The sequence below is a fragment of the Struthio camelus genome, chromosome W, assembly GCF_040807025.1.
Source record: "Struthio camelus isolate bStrCam1 chromosome W, bStrCam1.hap1, whole genome shotgun sequence".
Classification (NCBI taxonomy): domain Eukaryota; kingdom Metazoa; phylum Chordata; class Aves; order Struthioniformes; family Struthionidae; genus Struthio; species Struthio camelus.
Window position 1 is genome coordinate 57436858 of NC_090981.1, and position 23588 is coordinate 57460445.

Here is a 23588-nt window from a genome sequence, read left to right on the forward strand (position 1 = left end):
CATGGAGCTGTGGTCTGAGGTGCCAGAAATTATTCATTATTTAGTCAAAGTCAAAATCTCCTCATCCTTTAAAGGAAGTCTTTTGTTATATTTGAGGTCTGAACCCCCTGGCTTTTGGACATTTTCAACACTTTTTCCTGTCCAGATATTGATGAATGTGCCACAAGCAACGGGACGCTCTGCTCTCAGATTTGTGTCAACACCATGGGCAGCTACAGATGTGAGTGTCATGAAGGCTATACCCGGGAGGACGATGGGAAGACATGCACCAAAGGAGATAAAGGTATGTGCTAATGGGTGTTAAAGATCCTGGGCCAAAGGGTCTTCTAAGAATTTAATCTCTTGTGGAGAAGAAACTCACGGAAACGTGAGGCAACCAATGCCAAATTTGATAGGAACTTTGTGGACTCAAGTTATTTAAAAGGAAACACACTCTCCAGAGGCTGTGATACAGTTCCATAGTCCGTATCAGCAGCATTCCTGGAAGCATCCCAGGCTGGCAGGAAACGTGGCCTTAGCTTCTCAGGGGCCTCCGAGAGCCTGGGGTGTTTGGTCCTACAAAGAGGTGAGAGATGTGGCGCTCTGAGCACTGAAAGCGCCGGGGAGACGAGCTGCCGACAGTGTCATCCTGCCATGCCAGGAGAAGAGCCATCATGCCCCAGCCCGCAGCGGCCTCTGAGATGTTACGATGCTGTGGAAAGCCCATCATCGGACTGCTTCCCACTCCACGCTTGGAGCTGGGAGGCCCTGAAACGGGGATGCAGCCACTGCTGCAGGAAGCCCAGATTGTTCAGAGGCCAAATTGCCTCCAAGTCTCTGATATCCATTCGCCTGTGGAGCAATCCTACGTCTCGTTCTCCTTGTCATTCGCTCATCAGCTACGCACACTGGGCAGTAAATCACTAGTCTCAGCTGTAAAGAGAGGGCACTAATATGTTGAAGGATGTGGAAAGCCTCTTCCTGCCAGAGAGGGAGAGGTGGCTGAAAAGTGGAACTTGCTTTTGTAACTTAAGTTAGACCATTTTTCCGGAATCATACAGTTGCTGCCAGCCATATTTTGCTCTTGTACCAACCTGGACTACAGCTAGTTCGGAGCATAAAACTCAGCCCATGGGAGACTTTAGAAAAAAATTTGCCAAATTCTGACCCTTACAAGCCTTCATTAATTTCCTCCGTTAATTAATTTAATTTCAGTGGGTATCATTTGTATTTACCTGCCTACAAGTGAGATTAGCCAATGGCCCTAGGCTGGTTTGTTAGTACCTTTGAGCATTCAGGCACACAAAAAAGGTGTGCCTGGGAATTCCAGTGTCTTTTTAAGCATTATTTAAATCAATAGCTAAATTAAACTGAATAACACTTGAATTCTGCTGACCTGCAGTAAGTTGAGTGTCTCATGACTGCAGTCAGTTTCCTTTTTTTTAATGAAAGTAATATGCGGTGAAAAGGGAGAGAGTAAGGGATTGTTCTTGCAGTTCACCACCGGTTTCAAAGTGTGTGTGTATAAAAGATTTTAAAGTTTTTTTATCTCGTTCCAGTTATTAAATTGTGGTATTTAGAATACATCAGATTAAATACTGATATGGCAATTTCAAAAAGAAAGGAGGAAGGAAATAACCTGTGCTCTGGGGGGAAAAAAAAAAACTTTTTTGATGAATGGTATCTTACCATTGGTTCATCTATTAATGACTGAATGCATGCATCACTGGGTGCTCCAAATTCCACTGCATGGCAAGAGCATTTTATAATTTTGCTTTTCCTCCGAAAATACGTAGCTGGAGACACTCCATTAACCTTAATTGTTCCTTGTAGTTTTCAAATGTTTGTTTTCCTTTTAAGTGTTTGGGACTCATTAAGTAAAAAGTTATGATGTAAATAATCCCCTTGCAAGTATTTTTTTAAGTTAACATTTTATCTTGCTAGTTCAGGTTTCCCGATAGAGTAATGTCCAAAGCATTCAGCTAACTGATCATACAAGATATTCAAGGCTTTGTAAATAAGCTTCTAGTATTTGGAAAACAGCAATTTTTATACTGAATGTACATGGCACATAAAAATGTCAGTTCCAGTAATTAATCTGGAATTAAATACACACCATTTCTCAAAAATTTCCCAAATAAGCTATGCAAAGCAGGTAAGGATAGTTTCTGTTCTTTTACCCTATTGTACTCCAAGATAATATTACTAACTTTGCCAGACCTCTGGTGTAAATGAAAGAGAAGTCAGCTATCGCACAGCTCGTGTCTGTAGCTACCAGTCAGCAGGAAGAAAAGCAGGATTTTCAAGAGTGGAATTGAACAGGCTATAATGACGCACCACCTCGTGGCCAGCTCAAGCCCCTGCACAGTTACAGGGAGCACCACTTCTACGCTGGAATTACCTCGCAACGAACAGTAGACAATCCCCTTTTAATGGTAGCTGGAACACTTACATTTTATTCTGACGTTTAATATGAGAGACTGTAAAATCCATGTAGAGCCTTTTTCTCCAGCTTTAACCATATTGCACATTTCATGGAGAATTATTAGTCACGTGTTCAGCGTACTGTGCCTGGAGATGATTGGATGCTTTTTGGCTCTGAACAAGTGGCTTGGTGAAGTGCTTTGGGTTTGTCAGTAGGGCACAAGAATAGGGAGCAATTTTGCCACATGCACAGTCATGTTGCGTTTGACAGAGACAATAGTTACCCACTCATAAGTAGGCAAATTAAACCATCTCGGCAGGCTGAGCCCAGATAATACAACACAGATGAGAAACTAAGCGTTCTCCATGAACAGAGTGCTTGCGGCACAGTTCCCCACAGAGCTCTCCTCTGCCAGTCTCTCGTTCTCGTCCAGCATCAGCAAGCCAAAAGTCATCAAGCGCACGCGAAGAAAACACATTGTTTCTCCCAGCACTTCTCTTAGCAATAAGTGCTTCAGGGCTCACCGATGTCTCACTCAGATGAAAGGAGCTATGTAAGGAGAGCAATGCAAGGCATGACCTAGACTTAGTGGTTTGTAAAGACTTCATAAAATGGGGCTGGTTTCAACCTTCTCTGAAATGGTTTTAGTTTCCCCATTGATGTTTGTACAATGAAAACAGGTTATATAAGTGTCTTGCTCAGTGCTTGCCAAACTTATCCTTTTAGGTGACCTCAGTATCTGCACTGAGCGTGGGTGGCTCAGAGTCTAATTGCTTCCGGCCTCCTCTGGCCTGTCCTAGGTGGCTTCTGGCTTTATCCATGCTCTGTCCTGGCTTTATTCATGTTTTGTTCCTGACATGGGATCAGATGGGGGTAGAGGGAATGTCTGATGGATGACTACTTTCCTGGGCAAATCATCACCTCTGTCTGATATGAGTTAGGGGGATTCCACCTCTCTCCTGGGACGTAGCTCACACTCGCTTGTGTGACGCTGTTGGACTTCTTCCTGAGATAAGTCAATCCAACTGGATTTGCAGAAATCTCAGTGGTATGATATTTCCCAAACACTAGCTGACACTCCCCTCCCCCAGCCATGGTTGCTTCCCTGCGTTATTACAGCCCTGTTTTATCAATAGTGGTCTGCCTGTGCACCACATCCTCCAGGAAGATAAACTGGATTTTATAATGGAAGTAGAGGCCAAATTCAGTGCTTCTTAATCTGCACATAATTCCACTGATTCTAGTGGGATTGCATGAGGTTTCCAACCGCAGAGCATCTGGCAGTTTCTCCCTATGACCGAATGTTGCTTTCAGCAACATTTCTTAACACAATGTGTGCATTTTGTGAGGGAACTCATTTGGTAAGTTATCTGTTAAAAGAAATTTTGGTTTAAGACTAGTACCAAACACAAACTTTACTGGAGCTGAACAAAAAGCATATATTTTTTAAAATCTCTCTCTCTATAGGAGCCTCTGTAAATCCTATGCAGGTCCAAAATGGAGATGTCAAAACACTTGTGATCAAGAGAAAACTTAGCTTATGGAAATATCAAGGTATCCTAATTGTGGCATATGAATTCCTCCTTAAGAAAGCCCCTGCTGCATACTGCAGATGCTTTAATCTAACAGAGAATTGCGTATGGGCGAAGAGGCTTTGGAAGAAGTGAAAATCAACGTGATTTGCATTAGAAACACAGCTGTGAGGAAGCCAGCAGATGACACATAGTCAGTTATCTTCACATGAAGGCTGAAGTCCTGCTGGAAAATGACATTGGACTACAGTTGTAGGAGCGGCCAGATGATAGGTGCGGAACCCTCCCCAAACCCTCCTAGTCTTCTGATGAGCTCATCAGTAATACTGGTGTCCTTACTGCTGCGGGCCATTCCACCCCATTGCCCTTACGGCCTTCTCCTACCTGCTTTAGGACAATGAAAGAAAGACGCACATTTGTCACAGGGCATTCCAAGAAGAGAGAAATAAGCCTGCGACTTCTAAAAGCAGGAATATGTGATTTAGTCGGATGGACTAATCCTACAGAAAAACAATTTGTCCTAAATTGCTGATGGCACAGACGGTCCATAGATGGCCAACAGGAGTAAATGCAATGGTCCTTATTGGACCCTGTAGATATATACATCTGAAGGCAAGCACCACCTAATATCTTTAGTGCTAAAAAAAGTTCTATTTTTCTTAAGAATGATGGAGATGTTTTCAAAATCAAACCACATTTATGAAAAGATGACTTAAATAAGGACACTCAAGTGTGTGTCCAAGTGAGAAACATAACACAATAACTAAGTGCATTTTAGCTGACCCTTTTTTGAAGATTTGTGAAGATTTATTGGCTTTTATCAGCAGCACCTGCAGAGTTCTTGCATTACACGGTATGCTCTGATTCAGTGTTCAGTGTGGTCAGTGTTCAAACTTTTCCAGTAACCCTTACAGGTGAACATTGTAAAAGACCAGACATCACATCCAGGGTCCTCAGTAGACTCAGTGCTTCTCATATACTATAAATGGAAGAAGAAAAGCTTGCTTAGAGTTCGCCAATAAGTTTTGCACTGTGTTTTTGCAACTACGTTTCTCTTTAATAGGACATCTGTTAAAACAGTACTTGTTTGTTTGTGATACAGAATTGATTCATTGTTTATGAGACTGGGAAAAAGACAAAAATAACATTTGCAATATCTGTTACAGTTTGAATCATGTCATACATGCTTGAAAGATTTCATTCTTGCGTAGTATCAGCTGGTGTGACCTTTTCTCCAGCGTGGAATTAAATCCCTATCATTAATCTCAATTCCTGTCTCTGATCAGTCTGATTCCATTGCATGGAGGAATAATCAGTGACGATAAAGAGCAGTTTGTGCAAAGTGAATGAAATGGCCACATTGTAAAAGATTCTACTGTAATTTATAGCATACGAAAATTTGCCCTTCAGAGGACTGTAAATCAGTTCAGATCTACACGGTTAGTCTAGCATAAATGCAAAGATAAAAGAATGGGTGTAAACATGTTCAGGTATTAAAAAAATAAATTCTTTAGGGACTGTTAACTGGAAACAGCTGCTTTAGAAATGAGCTCAGAGCTGTCCTTGCAAAATTTCTTAGCCTTACGCAGCAGTTCACAGTCAAAGCATCAGCAATGGCAAGACTCCTTTTCACTTTCTGGGGAAATGTAACAACCTGCAAGACTCTGGCTGCTTTTGCAATCACTTTATGAATTACTTTGCTTTGAATCTTTATATTTCTACTGGAAACTGCTTTCTTTCAGCTGGGCTTCCTGAGAAATCTGAAAACATGGCGAAGCCAGGGACATGCTGTGCCTCTTGTAAGGAATTTCATCAAATAAAGCAGACGGTTTTACAACTGAAGCAAAAGGTATGATCATTGATCAGTCATGTCTTTACCAGACCATTGTTTTATGATAACCAAGTTTAAATTTAAGTGTTTGGAGGTGTCACCGCCATGTGGCTCTTATGCCCATAAAGATGATGGCAACATACTGTAAAATCATGTAGGAATGGCATTTCTTCCTTTAAGCTTTTGTACTGCCTGTAAGGAGATTGCTAGTTATACCAAGCTCTTGGTAACAGAGTCTGGCAGACACCCATCACAATCTGAGCCCAGGTTTCTTTGCAATCTGCGCTTTCCTCTGCTTTCCATTCGTTCTGAAAACACAGCATTTTGAACTTTGTCCACCGTTAGTTTATGTACGTGCAAGATATTCTGCAGATGAGGGAACATGGGAGAGTATGATTTTGCACTAACAGGGTGCTGATACAGGACAGTTGCCAAACAGGAGGTGTGTGGCTAGATAAATGCATTACTAGCAGATACATTAACTTTGATATAAAACAAAAACCAAAAAAAACTTAGACCCAACTTTTTTTGTATTCATCTTGGTGTCCTTAGAAGTATAGTATAATGTACTCAAAAACTTTCCAAGTTTATTTGCTCCTAGTGTGATCCTTTTGCACTTAGGTAGGATTGAAATAAACCGGAGACCCACCCCAGGATTTGGAAAGGCAAGTGCAGAGATCCAGATGAAATGCCTTTTTATGTTGATATCCCCTTCAAAACATTCAGAGTCACTGGAGTGGAAATGTTCTGCAGGATGCTTCTAAGCAATTCATGTTGACAGGCGGTAAACATTTCACTCAGGCTGTTCATTTAATTTCACTGTGTCAAGACAAAATTTTGTATAGTCACTTGTTGCATTTAATGCAATTCATTCATTGTATTTTTATTAAGAAGAAAGAAATCTCCATCACTACAATGAAATACATTGACGTTTTGGAATACTTTTTATCTAAAAAAAAATCTCAAAATGCCTTGTTTTCTTTCTGAATCAGTATGAAGAAAAATGTGGAAGGGCAGAATTTCATGTGCGACGGAAATTCTGCTTTTCAAATTTATCCTGCTAGTGGATACCAAACGGCTTAAAAAAAGAAGCCACGCTTTTGAGTATCTATATGTTCATCCAGCCACAGTAAGTGAGGCTGAGTAGCTTGCATGGACCTCCAGGGAGGAACCTGGAATCACACTGTTGGCCAAACAGTTTGTGCAAGAATTCATGGAAACTTATGGACTGAATTAATGGAACATTTTTTAGGTCTTACTTTAGGAGTCTATGTTCAAAATGCAGTGTTGATAAAAAGCTGATACCCTCAACACCTCTTACTGTGGGTGCCTTGTGCTGTACAGTAACTGTGACCATGCTAAGCAGCTCGTTCTGGTCTCATAGCTAAGTTCCGTTGGGATCTATACCTTAAGTTTTCCCCAAGTATTTTCCTTGTGAGACTTGATCTATTTGGCATTCTCAGAAGGTGCCCACTGGATTGTGCCTCACACAGACAGAACTGCAAGAGGTGGTACCATAACATCCCCAGCATTTTTTACGCCACAGTGGGGAGAGCTTTTTGCCCATGCTGAGAGGAGATGAGATCTGGGCTCATACTGCTCTTCTGCCCAAGTAGATGTGAGTCCTCATGTTTCACCAGATGTGAGTCCTCATGTTTCACCAGCCTCTCCCTGTGGCCAAATCCTTCTCAGGAGGATGTTTCTCAACATCTGCGATTGAAGCTACTCTGTTTTACACAGAAAAATTCATTCCTGTCTGCCAGACAGTTTATGGCAATGAGTCTTTAGTCCTGCGGTGAAGGCCATTGGATTTTATGAACTTTATACAAAATTAAGTTTAGTAGAAGAGTCTGAGACGGAGCCAATCCAGAAAACCCTGTGACTGGGACTTGGCGTATGCTTCTGGAAGTGGGAGGTGTGGTTTTGGGTCTCCTCAGGCAAGCAGGGGTTTGAAGTCAAGACCGTATCACCTCTGGAGTGTGCACTAGCTACTGGATTAAAGGATGGAGGTGATGCCACCAATACTTTTTAGAGGATTGTACCATATACTTCAGATCCAGAAAACACTAGCTTTTGGATCAGAGCAGAAAGTGTTGGAGGAGTTATCCAGTGGGATGGATTGTCTCATGATATACTAGAGGAACTTGGGGCAGTGCTAGGTTGATCTCAGACCTTTCAGGGAAAAGACTGAAAAGAATGGAAAACTAGGGGAAGGATATCTGACATGCTGACACACAGCCAGCAATTTAAAAAAATCAAGTAATCAGTTCAGCACTCGGAATTAAGGCATTGTTGGAGCCTATTGCACAGATATTTAAGCATCTTAATTAGAAAGCCATGTCCAGCATCACTCCTATCAAACCCTGTCAGAATCACCTAGGCCACAAATCTCCTAGGAACTGCTCAAAACTCCAGATGCAGCATGCAACATTGAACATGGGGAGTCTTGCTTCTAGCGCTGTCTTCCTTTAAAACTTACTCTCACAAATATTTGCAAGCATATGGAAAAAAAAAAGTATTTTCCAAGCACTATTAAGATTTGAAGCTCTAGAGGGAGAAAGTTAAGGTCACTCTGGACCAAGATCCTGGTTCAGTTAAAAGGTGAAATAGAAATTAAGCCAATGAATATAGCCAGTCCCCGAGAGGATTTGAGTCAACATCGAAAACACATGGTTTGGCCCCAGTATATGTGGCAGCCATTTGCTGGCGAGGAAATATAAAGGAGCAGTGAGCTAGACCAAAGCCTGGGTATTTTGGCACTTCTAGTGTATGTCTCAAGTCCAGCTGACTCAGTGGGGAAGCATGTGTAGATGCTTTCACAGCAGCTATTTGATTTTTTTTTACCTTATGAAGTTATTTGTTAAAACAGCCTTGCTGGCAGGAACAAGTCAATATCTTATTTAAGCAGCAGAACAGAATACACTTTTAAATCCTCTTCATGCTGAATCTTCTGCCATTAAACGCACCTTTCTACTCCAGCCTGGCCATTTGCAACATAATCTGAAGAATTATTCACGGCAGAGACTATATAGTAAGTGACATTTATTTATCAGCAGGGATACTCATAAATTCCCAAATCAGGACCCCACTCCAGACGGTCTGGATGCGGCCCAGGGAGATGCACCTTTGCAGCGCACTGACTGGAGCTGGCTGGCTGGCTGACCTCCTTGGGCCGGTCCCCAGCCAATGTGGCTGTGAGAGCCCCCAGTTACCGAATTTTCCTCTTCAGCCTAGGGTGTAAAGTATTGTGAGCCTTGGGGTAGCCCTTTAGCCTCAACAGTCCCACACTTTGATCTGTGGTGCAGTGGCTGGGATGTTATCTCTGAAAGCTGCAGAGTCATTGGTAAATCAGGCAATTGTTTTTCTTTGGAAAATCAAAGATGACAACGCCAAAGGCACAACCCAGAGCAGTGGGTGTGCAGAATCACCATTTTCTGTGTGGGAAGGCTCATAGGAGTAGCTACCTTGACCTAAGAAACACCCTGTGGGGTTTCTGTGAAGTACTGATCCAACTACTAATTTCCAGCAGGGTTGTAGTGAATCTACCAAACTCCTATAAGACTTACAACATGTCATTTAACTTGTCTACAGCTCAGGAATCTTGTCTTTGGAACACCAATGTTCTCCAAAGCCTGAGTCACAAATGGCTGATAAATCTTTGTATTCCTGTCATTGCATTTTGAATTCTAGCCTGAAAGTCAAACTGTATGTTTCAGAATTGCCATCAGGAACTGATTCAGCATTTCCATCATTTTTTCTCACTTTGGTTCCATCACAACTCTTCTCTGCATCCAACCCCAAACTGCAAACAGCACTGGCTGCTCTAGAAAGTCCATTTCCTAACTAATAGCTTGTTTGCTGACAGAAGTTTGCCCTATGTATTGCAAGTGCATAGCATTATTATTTTGACTCTGCTTTACAAACACTAGATTTGCACTAGAGGCAGAGAGGTTGAACTAACCTCCAAAGGTCCCTTCCAACCTCAACCATTCTGTGGGTGTATACCAAATAATTAGAGAAACAAATAGGAGTTTTGAGAACAGTCCAGTACAGAGAATTCTAAATAGCTGATGAAAAGCACTAGCAGAGAGCAGGGGGTCAGCATGTATTTTAATGCAGCTCTCCCAGGAAAATGTTGCAGAGTCTATCATCAAATTATCCAGTGAGCTAATTTCATTCAGGGCAGCAACGAAGCTGCCCCAGGGATAGATTTGCCCTTGTATTGCCGAAATATCTCTTCAATTCTATTTGGCAGGGCAAAATTCCCAACTCTACATGTGGCCATTCACCACTAATAACCTTCTTTTCTGACTGTAGAACAGCCTCCTGGCTTGTCATCTCCCCTCCACTGACTCTGGGGAGACTAAAGGTTTGCAGAATGTCTCTAAATACGTTCAATTATTAAATGCATTCCATCTGGGTAAGTAGACCTGATATTTAGTGGATTACGGCATTTCAAATCATATTATGTAGTTCTCCTTATATTCTCACTGGCTTTTGCCTTGGATCTTTATGCAGAGCAGGTCCAGACACCTGTTTGGTTAAACAGTATAGTCTGCAAAACTAGACTTGTCTGTGTGGGTCACTTAAAACTCCCTGTGGAAAGGAGCTGTAGCTTGTCACTCTCCATGACAATGTTTTCTCATCAAATTTCTGCATAGAGGTTGGTCAGAAAGACATACAGGTGAGAGTTAAGGTTCCCACGCATCTTCCCAGCTGGTAGTGATTACCCGCGAGCAGGTCCCATCAATGCTGGTAGAAGATGTGTGGTGAGGGGCAGTTTTCTTTTGGACAACAAAGTAAGGCAAGAGCTTAAAAGAAATCTTGTACATGAAAACTTGAGTCTGCTAGCTTAGGCGTTATTGCTGTCACAGGCTTTAACACAGTCATATGTTTTCTGATAGACTGCAGTGAAGCATTATGGCTGATCAGAGTTCACTGGATCAAAATTAATTAATGGAATTAAGAGCAGGAAGTGCTCTTTTTTATTTTTGTAGATGCCACAACATTTATCCTGTGAGAGTTAGATGGAACACTGGGCCAGAACATGTCTATGATATAGCAATATATAACAATATGTGGTCCTTGTTTACATAAGTAAATGGCCTCCACTGTCCACTGGTTTCAAAGATGTCAAGTGAGCCTGGGGAAGCTATGAAATGCTAACTCAAGCAGAAACCTACTGTATTGAATGTCTATGCTATCTTCCAGCCAACCCCACTGGAGATGAGGGTCCAACCTCTTCCCCAAAGACTTTGCAATCTAAGAGGAAAACAGTTTAAAAGAGAAAGATTTTTAACTAAATCAATCATTTGAAATAACTGCTGATTAAATCCAGTTCTGTATCCTTGTGGTCTTCTAAAATCCATTTCAATCAAGCAGAAGTTTCTGAATGAGATTGATGTGCCTAAAATGACATAGCCTTAGCAAAAGGGAGGCATTAAAGACTTTTTCCTCTGACCCTTGTAGTCCTCATCAACCAAAGGGATGAGAATCCCTCCTGAGACTAATTAGCGCTGGCTTAGGTGAGACTGACCACTAGAGAATCAAATGGAGAAAAACCAGAGTGGCTAGAACCGGTGCTTTTGTCGCAGCAGGAGATAACTTGCAGGAGACTAACAGACAAGGAACTAGAGTCAATCAATCAGAGCTAAATCACAGTGGATGAGGTGAATAGGGAAGGTGACCGCAGGGCAGCCAGAGAACCCTGGAGCGCTGACACCACAGGAGTACGCCTCCGAGGCTCTGGGGCTGCTTGGCTACCGCAACAGGATTTTCAAAAATGCTATTGTTTCCTTTCCTCTGCCCTGGCTGTTTTTTAGGATAGAAACACTGATAGAGCTGCTGCAGATAACCAGCCTTTGTATATTTATTCATCCTTCCCTAGGCTGCAAGCTCCTCAGGACAGGGATATGCCTTCTTTGCTATCTGGAAAGTACTTAGTACCTCGTGGGTGCAGCTGTAAGCATGCAAAACCAATTAATACATGACAGGTACTTCTCCCAGACTTCAGCTGGTCTCCAGCATAGCTGAACAAGGTTTGGCACAAAGCTTCTCTAGCAGCCATTCCAGGCACACGCACAGAGCCAGACTGTCAGGACAGCAGTGATGAAAATTTGGGCTGAAAGCCAGGGTTGAGCAAGAACCTGTTGTGTGTGAACCTGAAGCCTTTGCTTTTGAGTTCACACTCTAGCTAGTCCAGATGACACCTGGAGACCTGGCCCTGTCCAGGTGACACAGAAAGGACTGAGGAGCTGGTGGAGATGGCCAGCAGAGTTCCCCTCTCCTGCACCCCAGTCTCATTTCTCCCCCCACCCCCACGCACACACCATGGAGACACTGTAGCATTTGGCAGGTCTCTATCCAACCCTGTAGCACCATGGAGTACCCAGAAGAGAAGGACATATCTCACCGGAAAGGCTTTGGTACCCTACAGAAAACATACCTTGACCAGTAGCACTAGTGTGCACCAGCCGTTTACTCATTTTGTACCAGTGTTTATCAATCATTAGCAGTGCTCAGGAGAAGGTAAGTGGCAGGAAGCTCTCGGTGCAGCAAATCTTTCCCCATCCTCCTCCAGCTGCTCACTTTCTGGTTATTCTTTTCTGCAAAGCTCTAATGCCTTTGTAGGACAATTCAGATGCAAAAAGCTGTTCTCCAGTAGCGTGCCCATGGGTACCAGCTGCAGAACTTTGGTCTTTTACCGGCATCAGAGAAAATGTGGGTTTTCTTCTCCCTGTGTTACATAGCTTGATGTAATATGAACTGCAGTCCTTACTGGGCCTTTAAGAGCTGTGTTGGTATAACCATGGATACCAATAAGGATTTTATATATTTCTAAAGTATTTAAATATGTGTCCACATGAAAGCTAAATCAAGATTGCAATATATCCAGCTGAATGACAGAGGGCTTACAGTGCTTTTTGTTTTCTGCAGGTTGCTTTACTACCAAACAATGCTGCTGATCTTAGCAAGCAAATCACTGGTGAAAAAGTGCTTGCATCGAATGCATATATCCCTGGTCCTCCAGGGCAGCCTGGCCAACGAGGTCCTCCAGGTAAGGTACAAGACCAAAGAGATCCGAGTGTAAAACAGCGCCGTGAATAAAAATAAGCTTCAATCTTCCAGTGTGATAGGATTTCATGTGTTTCATACTTTGATTATTATTATTATATTTGTATCTGTACTTAATTTAAAAAAGAAAAATTGTCTGGTCATTATGGTCAGCCTCTGCCAACCGTCCACGTATTTTTTTGTATCTAGATTATGTTTGTCCTGTATGTATTACATTTCCCCTTCTCTCTGGGAAATCTCACCTGCCTCAGCTGTCATTTCCTCTTTTTTTAGCTCTGTCCTAAACATTCTCCATTTCCTTTCAGGAATGCCTATGACTTTAGTTCACTGTCATTAGTAGTACAGAAAAGGTGCTGTTAGTTTGCAGGGGTTTGTGCCAACCATTTTATTTTTCCTCATCTGATTTTGGAAGTATTCATCTTTTGGTTTTATATTATGTCCCGGATTCAAAGGAATCTGAAAAGAAAAGTAAAACTCCACTCACACCTGCACTTTGCTTAGCTGTAGGTTGAAGCAATGAGAAAAGCACAGAGCTCCTAAAGGATTAACTTAAGCCAGACACTCTGCAACCTGAGGCCAGAGACGTGAAAAGATTCAACTCTGCTGAATGCAGATCTGATTTCAGGTTAGCAGTAAATCCAAGGAAAATGCTCTGGGTTTCAGGAACATTCTTAGGGAGAACTAGCTGATATTCCTTACCTTGTTTGATTTACTGTCTACTGAACTGATCCCCATTTATCCCCACTTTTGCAGTCTTGCTTTGTTTTTTGAGTCTTTATCTCATTTTCTTGGAGGATGAGTATCTTCAGTCTACAGTAGATCATAAGTGCAAGGACAATGTGGTTAGAGATTCTGCGTCAGGCTCTGAAGTGCGCAGTGCATCACCTTGCAGTCTGTCTAACGTAGGCCTGCTTCTGCATGTCTCCCATCTGGTTTCCCCATGACCTGAGCTGTCCAAGGTACTGTAGAATTATCTTTTCTGCTTGAAAATCATCTGTGCTGATCTCTTCCATGCAATTAACAAGAGTATTGCCGGGTCTTCAAGAGGAGTCGGAGAGGTTCATCATTGAACTTGCTTATACTCCTTCTGAAAATCCTTATCATAAATATTCCGTCCTGCTGAACCATCTTCACTCTCTGCCTTTCCTTTCTGGGGTCCTCCACAGGTCTTCCATATGAAGAAAAATGCTTTCTCCTCTTTACAAAGCAACTCAGCTAATGGCACCTTAATGGATTTTGTTTTGTGCAAATATTGTTTCAGGTGCCTGATTTTCTGTTTTGCTTTTCAGAGAGTTTCTCTTGATTTAAATGTATACTTTGCTGGCTGAGTGCTTCCTAAAAATAGCATTCTCTGATGACCCAACAGAAGCTGAAAATGGTATGACGTAAAATGGAAGAACGGAGCCCTTCTTGTCTGACACACTGGCTGCTGTACGGGGCAAAAGAGAGCCGTAGGCCATGACCAAAAAACACTGCTTCTGTGCCAGTCATGTGTAAATGTCTTTGACCCAACTTTTCCACAAATTGTCTGAGACTTTCTCTTTACAAGAGGTGTTTCTCACATGAGATGTGTACTTTTGCTCCCTTCTTCTTTGTGTGAAAATAAGGCATTTCTGCTTTTCTTTTCATTCCCAGTCTGCGTCCCTAACCACTACTGCAGTGGCAGATTTGGCTTCTTCATTACACCAGGTTTAATTGTCTTGTGCAGATCTCATGTAGCCACTGTGGCAGGGAGTAATGTTGTCTCAAATGACTACTGTGTTGGTTGTGTTGTTATGGATTTGTGGTTTGGGAATGTTAAGGCGACCAGTCCATCAGGTGGTTCAAAAAAGCTGTTAGTCCCCTCTGCTTGTACTGATGAAGTGCCCTGAATGCTTTATCTGACAGGTAACCTTTGCTGTTGATTTCAGGGGCTCCAGGACCAAAAGGGAGTCAAGGAGTTCCTGGGCCTCCTGGGCCTCCTGGACAGCCAGGCCCTCGGGGATCAATGGGACCTATGGGACCATCTCCAGACATATCGCATATTAAGCAGGGCAGACGGGGCCCTGTGGTCAGTATTCACCCTTCCTGTTACGCATTGCACATTTGGGCTTAGCTCCATAGTCTGTTACATTCCTGTGAACACGTCTTTCTCTTGCAGGGCCCACCGGGAGCCCCAGGGAGAGATGGTAGCAAGGTGAGGAGAGGTACTGTTTTCCACAATGTGGGCACATGTGAACGCGAAACGCAGGCTCACTAGAGAGACCCTCTACATATTTGCCATCATCCCCTTTTACCCTCTTTCATTTCCTTTGCTATGCTGAAAACGTCGTGTTGCCCCCATCCCTTCATATCTTCCTTCTGCTATTTCATGCTTCCCATCCCTCAAGTCTTGCAAATAGACCTGCCAGAATATCTGTCCATCAGCCTCCTTTGCTTTCTCCACAGCTCTTTTGGCTTTTCCATGAAGAATTTGATGTCTTAGCCTATTTCATTAGACTGCTCTCTTGCAAATTTCTGCTACTACCTGTGGCTTGTTACTGTCTATGTGAAAATCAGAAGTGCCCAGCTCTGCTCCCACTAGAGCCAGTGGCACTTTCTTATGTTCCTCCCAGTATATTTGTTCCCACTTCACTTTTTCTTCTTTTTGGATGCTCACCCATTACCCTCACAATGGCCCACCAGAGCAGGGCTGCAAAATCTCAACATTGCACGTTTATTTAGCGTTTTCCCAGCAGGTGTAATGCAGCATGTAATTGTAGCAGGGTTATTTATTATAATAACTTTATTGCTGCAGACACTACTGATGATGTTGGGACAAGTCTTAAATCCTGCTAGCAAAGAAAATACATGCAGGAAGCCAGATGTACGTTACCAGAAAAACACCAAACAAACTTATTTTGTCCATGAAGATACTTCTTTATCTCCCCAGGGCTGTGAAGTACAGAGAGCAGAAGTTCTGATTCTCTCTCTCTCTGTTTCTGTTCAAAGAAGCATCTGTTATCTATTTAGGGCAGATGAACATGAGCAAGTCTCACAGGACATGGATGAGGGCAGTCAGAGCTTGGCTAAGGCATAAGCTTTGCAGTGCCCATAAACCTGGGCACTGAAAATTGGCAGGACAGGGGTTTCAGGTGTGAAGGGTACTTGAAAATGCCTCGGAACTGCAGCTGGGAAGAAAAGAAAAGGGAGTCGAGACACCGCTTACAAAGAGAAGTGGCCATGCAAATCCTGACTCTCATAACCACCTGCTCATTCCCCTAAATGCACTTCAGACCAGTGGCGCTCAGTGTGAGGTCTGTCAACCTCTGAGAGCCTAGGGGCTACTTTGAAGGTCTTCTTTTTCTTAGCAAGTAAATTTAGTGTAAACTGATGACTCTTGGCGTGGGGACAGTAAGAGTGTCTGCTGAGGCAAACCGTGCTTTTTCTGTTTCCTTTAGTCACAGCAAACTAACTGAGGTGATATTGATTACAGGGGGAGCGAGGAGCACCAGGACCAAAAGGGATACCTGTAAGTATTGCTCTTAGCAAGCATTTTCACAGCAAAGTGATGTTGGCTACTAACCACAGACCAGCCAAAAGGGAAAAAAAACCTCCTGTTTTGAGAGCCCAGCGAATGACATTTTACATGAACAGAAAAAGTTATTTCAAAGAAAATAACGTCCTGTTTTCCTCAAAGCTTTTTGCCTACACGCCTCCTCCCTTGCAGGGTGTTACATCAAAGGCATTAAGTGTGTCTCTGCCCTACAACAGTGGGTGGGACACAGTCAGAAGGCAGTGGCATGAGATCCTGTGCACAGTGCTAGTTCGTACTGCTCACCCAACGCTGCTGCTGGTAGTCTGATCCCTGAAACCTTTCAAAAACCTATCCCTAGTCTCTCTCTGGGACTTTGGCAAGATATTGGCTTTGAGCAAGTCAGCTGGAAAAGGATGGAAATTTACAATCTATTTTCAAGTGAAATTGTTTAAAATTTTCCTTCTTACAGTCTTTTCTCATTGATGGGATGGATCTTTAGCAGGATGTGCAACATGAGGTTCTCGGTATTAAACAGTGTGCTTCACTGTGAAGTCAGCTAAAAAGAAATAATTTTCTAAAATCAGATAAAAACAGATGCATACTCTCTACATTGTAATTGCCAACATATTTAGTATGTGATGGACAGCATTGGGTCACTGTATTTAAAAGACAGCTTCCAAGTATCAGCTTTCCCTAGAGATTTTAAAAAAAAATAAATACTAGTAATTATTAATAATAAGAATGTAAATTCTCTCAGTTTAATAAGAAAGAACAGGAGGGAAACAAGATTTATCTCCTCTGTTCCTGTGGGGTGCTGAAATGCTGCTAGGGAAAAGATACAGTGAAAGAATTGTTTAGTAACAAAAGAGTTAAGCATCTTCTAGATGTAGGTTCTGTCTGATAAAACCTTTGCCTTTTCACGAAGAATGCTTCGTGAGCAGGTTGATTCAAGGACAGACCTTTTATTTCAGGCAACTAATACGAAGCAGTTTTTTACTGAATTACCCCTGCAAGGGTATTTATATCAACATTTTTGAAAACTATGAGTTAAGTACAATATTACTAATGACCCTGCTTTGTGACTGCAGGGCCCACCAGGTTCATTTGACTTCCTGCTGCTGATGATGGCAGACATCAGAAATGACATTGCTGAGCTGCAAGAGAGAGTGTTTGGACACAGGACTCACTCATCAACAGAGGAGTTTCCATTACCTCAGGAATTTACAAACTATCACGACACGGTAGATTTTGGATCCGGAGAAGACTACAAACCACGGGCAGCACCCAGAGACTCCAGAATACATAAGGCAGCAGCCCATCCTTAGCTAGGCCTACTGAAAAAGAGCCCCTTAGAGTTGTTCAATATAAAAATGCACTGACAATGTAAAAATATATATATATTATTTCCCCAGTTTTCTCTTTGGTTTTCCCCAACCATGCTGCCCATGCTGCAGCTTTCCCAATTCACGGTGGCCTCCTTGCAGGAATTCCATATCATCAAACCTACAATCTGCACTGTATCTAGAATATGAGGAAAACCTTTCTGGCATATAGGGCTAGCATGATTAAAGCATGCTGTAGCTAATGGCACAGACGCCACCATCTTATATGCTTACTTTTGATTCTGTGTCCAAACGACGCGCTACCCAGATTCTTGCCAGGGACAGAGAGGCAGCTGTTCATCATCCCTGAAAGACAGCAGAAACGAAAGCCTAGGTCCAGAGTTATTTTATACATGTAAATGAATTATATCACTGACCTCAAGTTCCCACTTGATGTACCCAAGCTTAAGAAAGTGTGAAAGGTGGATCCCTGTCTTACAGCAGAGGCTAGCTGTAACTGAAACGTCTCCTTCTAATATGCCATCATGGCAGAGAAAGGCCAAAAAAATGGAGAAGCAGTGATACAAAGGCACTGCTTTTTGACTTGGAAATTGTTTTTTTTGTTGTTACAGAGTATCACGCAAAGAGAGTCAAGAAGATGTATCTGTCATAAACTACCCCCCTTCTCCCTTACCCTTCTCCCGCTGCTTAGTGTGGGGGCCAGGTCCCTTCCTCAGTAGATTCCTACTGGATACATTACACAGGGATAAGAAATAGAACAGGAAACTTATGAAGCAGGAAAAACTGTGTAAGTGAGTGAATCAAGTAGTCTTACAGGCAAGCACCAAACTAATCCCAGCCTTGCAGAATGAGCCAGATTCTGACCTCCTGTGGGTGCTTGCCTTCTTTGGTGAAACGCTGAGGTCCAAGTAAAACTGAGATCGGAGAAAGGCCTCGTGTTTGCAAAGAGCTGCCGTCTGTTTTGTTCCTCTGTCATATGAGAGCAATCTAAATGGCATTCACAGAACTGGAACACAGAGTTGCAGTGTATTTGGCTTGATATTTAAGGAGGATGAGTAGGTGCAAGTCTGCCTGAAGTGCATACACTTCAGCTGGTACTTGGATGGCTAAGGTGAGGTACTGCACACAGGGGGTCCCATATTTGTAAAAGGGATGAAAGGGAATGCTTTTTTTTTTTTTTTTTTTTTTTAACACTGGAAAATTGGATGCATGAGTTAGACCATACCTCATGGATGATTTATGTTACCATTTCTTTTGGATTACCAGAGCTGCTGAGGACTTTGCCACGCTTAGAAGATAAAGATGTAAGGAGTATATTAAGCACAAAATGTTTAACTTTCATGTTGTATCTGTGTAGCTGCTACTTCTACAGCATGTATAGTGCTGGGACTTGTCCATGTTACAAATGCAAAGACAAATTTCTCATTTTGCCATGTTTTTCAGGACTTGCATGTTCTAATAGCATACAAATAGGGAAAAATATAAGCAGGCTCTTTCCAGATCCTTTGTACAGGTTTGGATTCCTTTCCATGTTCTCTGGGCCAGAAGATAGTTGGTGTGATCCCTGTACCACCAGTACAGGTCATATTGTATACACAGCTGGCTCTCTAGACCCTTATTATCTTTTGCATAATATCTTAAGAGGATGTGTTCATTCCTGCAATTGTTTCCCAACTCCTCACTATCAGTATGCCACAAGCAAGGGCATCAGCTTTAAGAATATTAATGTTCTTTGTTCCTCTTCTCTTCACCTTATATGTACATCAATACTAAAAAAGCAATGACTAAATCACTGGTAGCTGGCAGCTTAGGAAAAAATGATAGTGTTCTCCCCTTGTGGTCTTTGGGCTTCTCTTCTGGGTGGAGCTCTGCCAGCAGCTGCAGATCCAAGTAATCTTGTGAACCAGGCAATGAGAAGATCAGTGAGATTTAAGGAGAAACTTGTGACCGAAAGAGGGATGGTCTCATAGTAGCAGACTGAAAGAAGCTCTAGGACAGTACGTCTTATTTTCTTAACTTCAAGCAGGCAATTGGGTATGAATGACACAGTTCATCAATATACAATTTTAAGTACGTTTGTCAAATATCAAATTATGTATATGTTTACTCCCTTTCACATGTTACTGCCCCTCATCACCTGCTGGATCAGGTTGATTTCTACTACAGAATTAATCACTGCAGTTTTCTGGACTATCAGACACTGTCTAATAAGTTAAAAGAGTCACTTCCTACATATCAACTAAATTTTATCCCCCCTACCCACAAAGAACACGTTTCCTAAAAAAAGGCACTTACTTTAGTTCTAAGCTCTGTTTTTCCAAATATAAATACTGAATTAGAAGTTTCTACAGTTTGCTCACCAAACTCGAGGGGTGGGGGGAGAGGCCCTGCTGTGCAGAAATATCCGCAGAAAGGATATTCGACACTGAACCAGAAGGGTAAAAAATATACATGCCTCTAAGTACAGAAAGTTGTCCTACAGACTTGCACACATCAACTTGGGCACATATTTAAGTGCCTTCTAAACGGGGACCTCAGTAACTTCCCTTTCTAGAGTCTGCATCATGATTTTTTACAGCCTGGAGCTGGGTTTCCAACAGGCATGCTTCCTCCGTAAAAGACATGAATGGTTTTGTCCCTGTGCTTTGCCTTCCCCTGTCCATAGACGCCCAGCAGCTGGCTGAGTCCCAGCAGCGGGGACACTACAGCAAAGACAAGTCCACTTCAGAGGACACAGGAATTCCTCCAGCAGGGAGAGCCCCTCTGAACACAGGTGGCTGGGAAGGTTTAGCCTTCTGTCTGCGTCAAGATCTTTGTATAGACCTTTCTCATTTTAGTTCTGATTAACCATATGATAACTTTCATAATACAGACATTGTATCAGAAACTGTTTTATTATGATATCTAGAGAAAAACACACAGACACTCAGAGAGAAAGATAAAACCTTCTTCATATCTGAAGTTTTATAAATCCAGACCAGATTAATCATTTCCAATTTTAAGCTTGGTTACTAGGGAGAGAGGGAAGCCATTAGCTTGTAAATTATTTATTACTCTATGGCTCCAAAAATATCAAAAAAACCCCACTAGGAACCCAAAATAAGAATGTAGAAACATCTACACTCATGTCTAGTTTTGTTACTAGGCTCATGCACATGACAACTTTGTTTCATATAGTTAAATACTATGTATAATTTTATTAGAAAGAAAGATTATTTTGATGTTAAGACATCAAGTTATAAGCAGAAGGATAATAAAGAGTTTGTTATTTTATTAATATTGGAAATATATTTAATGGAAACATTTGCAAGAGCGTGTAGTGATGGGAAAATGCTGATTGTTCATGGGTTTAACAAAATCCTAAAGCTGGGAAAATGTTATTTCAACACTGTGCCCAGTGCATACAGGATTAGTCTTTCTTGCAAAACTGAAATACTGGCACAAAAGAATTTCTATATGGTCAGGCTAAAACAGGAAAAGGAAAGGAAAATAGATTATAAATGGAAGTAAGGTAATCCCTGGAGTTATTGTTGGTATCACAGCTAGAATAACCTTTTTTCTAGCAGTATTTCAGAGTTAGAATGTTAAATCCCAGTGAAGCAACAAAAGATGGGGATGGGGCCCAAGAATTTGTTCTTAATTTCAGAAAAAATCTGTATGTTTGTTGCTATTACACATTCCAATAACTATACTGTTCACTTTATTTATATATGAAATACTAAAATGTGTATAAAATGATTGTGATTTTATGATGTATTCATAATAACAAAGATATTTTTCTTATGCTGTTAGTAGTTGCTTTTGTTACATAACCGATTTCCTGAAAAATGGAAACGATGGTCAGAAGCAACAGGAAACCTCCTCCTGCTGCCTCTTAGCATCGCTCTTGGAGCCGAATGACACGCACTGCCAAGGGCAGGACTACAAGGACATGAGCCATTGCGGCATACGCTGTGTCTCTGTGCTTGCGGAAATCAGGCATTTACCCACCTGGACTGCTGCGACAGCGGCTCCACCACCTGCTGAGTGCTACAGGACTCCCGTCCCAGTGCCTTCCCCGCACAGCCTGGGGATAAGATACCGAGCGTTAGGGTCCCCTGGCATCCCACCGCGGTACTGGGGAGAAAGAGGGCACCAGACAAAGGCTCCGGCAGCCATCGCCCACCCCTCACCCCAGCTCAGAGAAACGGCCTGCGAGGGCGGTGTCCCGCCGCCCGGACCCGGCTGCAGCGAGGGGCAGCGGGGAGCCCCCCCGCCCCGGCTTCCCTCAGCGCCCACCCTGCGCGCCCGCCCCGGCCTAGCCCCGAGCACGCCGCAAACGCCGTCGGACCGGCTGCGGCGACAAATGGCGACCCGCCGAGGCACGCAACTGCAGCTCCCGGCATGCCTCGCGCCGCGTCCCGTCGTGAAACTACATTTCCTGGCATGCTGCGCGGCACCCGGTCACCCAGCAAGCCTCACTCGGCGCCTGCGAGCTGCCGATTGCGACGTCATAAGCCCGCGCCGCAACTGACTTCCCCTCATCCCGGCCGGGCCCGTCCGCCCCGCCCCGCCCTCCCGGTACGCGGGTCCGGGTCCCGCTGGCCGCTGCGGCCTCCCCTCCTCCCCAGCGATCCGAAGTGGTGCCCGGGCTGGCCGCCTGCTGCCAGCGTCTGGCGGCCCAGGAGCCCTGGGCTCGGCGTGGTGCCCGAGCAACGTGCTCCCGGCTCGCCGCTGCCCCTGGTTCGGGTAGAAAGGCCGGACCGGAGAGCGCCGGTCCTGCGAGCCGAAAGGCCTTGCTGAACCCGCCACCGCGGGGCGGACTCCAACTCCCGGCGTGCCGCGCGGCGCGCGGGGGCTGCCGGGAGGCGGCTCCCGTGATGCCGCGCGGCGGCGGCGGCGGCTGGGGAAGGGCGGCGGGATGCGGCTGTCGGCGGTGGCCGCCATCTCGCACGGCCGCGTGCAGCGGCGGCTGGGGCTGGGCCCGCGCTCGCGCCTCGACCTGCTGCGCAACTTGGTGACGGCGCTGGTGCGGCACGAGCGCATCGAGACGCCGTGGGCGCGCGCCGACGAGATGCGGGGCTACGCCGAGCGGGTGAGCGGCGGGGGGCGGCGGGCCGGGCCGGGCCGGGCCGGGCGGCGCCACGTCCCGTCACGGCTCCCCTCTGCCCGCAGCTCATCGAGTACGCCAAGCTGGGGGACACCGACGAGCGGGCCATGCGCATGGCGGACTTCTGGCTGACGGTAAGTACCGGCCCGGCCCCTGCCCCGGCCCCGGCCCCGCTGGCGGCGGTGCCGGAGCTGCACTTGCCACCCCGCAGGAGAAGGATCTCATCCACAAGCTGTTCAAGGTGCTGGCGCCGCGGTTCCAGCCCCACCCTGGCAACTACACCCGCCTGCTGCAGATCCCCAACCGGGACAGCGACCGCGCCAAGATGGCCGTCATCGAGCTCAAGGGGAACCCCTTCCCGCCACTCATCCAGCCACGCCGCGACACTGAGAAGACGCTGCTCAACCAGCTCCTGAAGGGCTACCGGGAGGACGTCCGGCAGGCCGCGGCCCCACGGGCCCCCGAGGGCACCGCTGTGTAGGCACCCCTCTCTTCCCCAAGGGAGGCCCCATGCGTGTGTAGGGATGGGGCTTGGCATGAGCCACTCATGCGCAAGGCTGGCGGGCTCACCTTGGGGGGCAGCTCACTGCTGTCCCAGAGCACAGGAATGGAAGATGTCCTAGGAGGTCCCAGCATGGATTTCTAGACTTGAATTATCATAAGAGGGGGCACAAGCTTGAGGTTTATATCCTTCTTCCTGTAGTTTAAATAGCAACTCAGCAAGAGAAGGAAATCAAGCTGGGGGCCTTGTGTAAATAAACATTATTCAGAAAGTGAGTTGGATGCTGTTTTGATTATATTCCTGTATACATGATTTAG

General features: G+C 44.3%; 2 protein-coding genes and 1 long non-coding RNA gene across 3 annotated transcripts in view; 2 read left to right on the forward strand and 1 right to left on the reverse strand.

Moving 5' to 3' along the window:
• Positions 1-17944, forward strand: part of LOC138064319 (collagen and calcium-binding EGF domain-containing protein 1-like) — a 107085-nt gene extending 89141 nt beyond the window's left edge. The window contains exons 5-11 of the mRNA XM_068926273.1: positions 146-283; positions 5679-5785; positions 12704-12824; positions 14752-14891; positions 14982-15017; positions 16296-16331; positions 17426-17944. Of these exons, the coding sequence (XP_068782374.1) occupies positions 146-283; positions 5679-5785; positions 12704-12824; positions 14752-14891; positions 14982-15017; positions 16296-16331; positions 17426-17662 (815 nt within the window). The 3' untranslated portion in view covers positions 17663-17944. The remainder of the gene's footprint in view (positions 1-145; positions 284-5678; positions 5786-12703; positions 12825-14751; positions 14892-14981; positions 15018-16295; positions 16332-17425) is intronic.
• LOC138064320 (uncharacterized) lies at positions 5779-22093 on the reverse strand. The gene is made up of 4 exons (XR_011137579.1): positions 22011-22093; positions 21671-21746; positions 17954-18025; positions 5779-6586 (listed from the first exon to the last, which is right to left on the reverse strand). It is a non-coding gene; the product is annotated as an uncharacterized lncRNA (long non-coding RNA).
• Positions 22094-22544: 451 nt separating this feature from the next.
• On the forward strand, positions 22545-23546 carry LOC104147811 (large ribosomal subunit protein bL17m). Its single transcript, XM_068926282.1, has 3 exons — positions 22545-22754; positions 22835-22903; positions 22981-23546. Exons 1-3 carry the CDS (start codon positions 22581-22583, stop codon positions 23248-23250), a joined length of 513 nt encoding a protein of 170 aa, XP_068782383.1. The 5' UTR covers positions 22545-22580; the 3' UTR covers positions 23251-23546.
• The last annotated feature ends 42 nt before the right edge of the window (positions 23547-23588 follow it).

Excerpts from the sequence above, each read along its gene's own strand:
- LOC104147811 (XM_068926282.1), top strand. The coding sequence starts at position 22,581 with ATGCGGCTGTCGGCGGTGGCCGCCATCTCGCACGGCCGCGTGCAGCGG. Across the intron at positions 22,755-22,834 it reads TGCGGGGCTACGCCGAGCGG|CTCATCGAGTACGCCAAGCT; the intron begins GTGAGCGGCGGG and ends CTCTGCCCGCAG. Across the intron at positions 22,904-22,980 it reads TGGCGGACTTCTGGCTGACG|GAGAAGGATCTCATCCACAA; the intron begins GTAAGTACCGGC and ends GCCACCCCGCAG.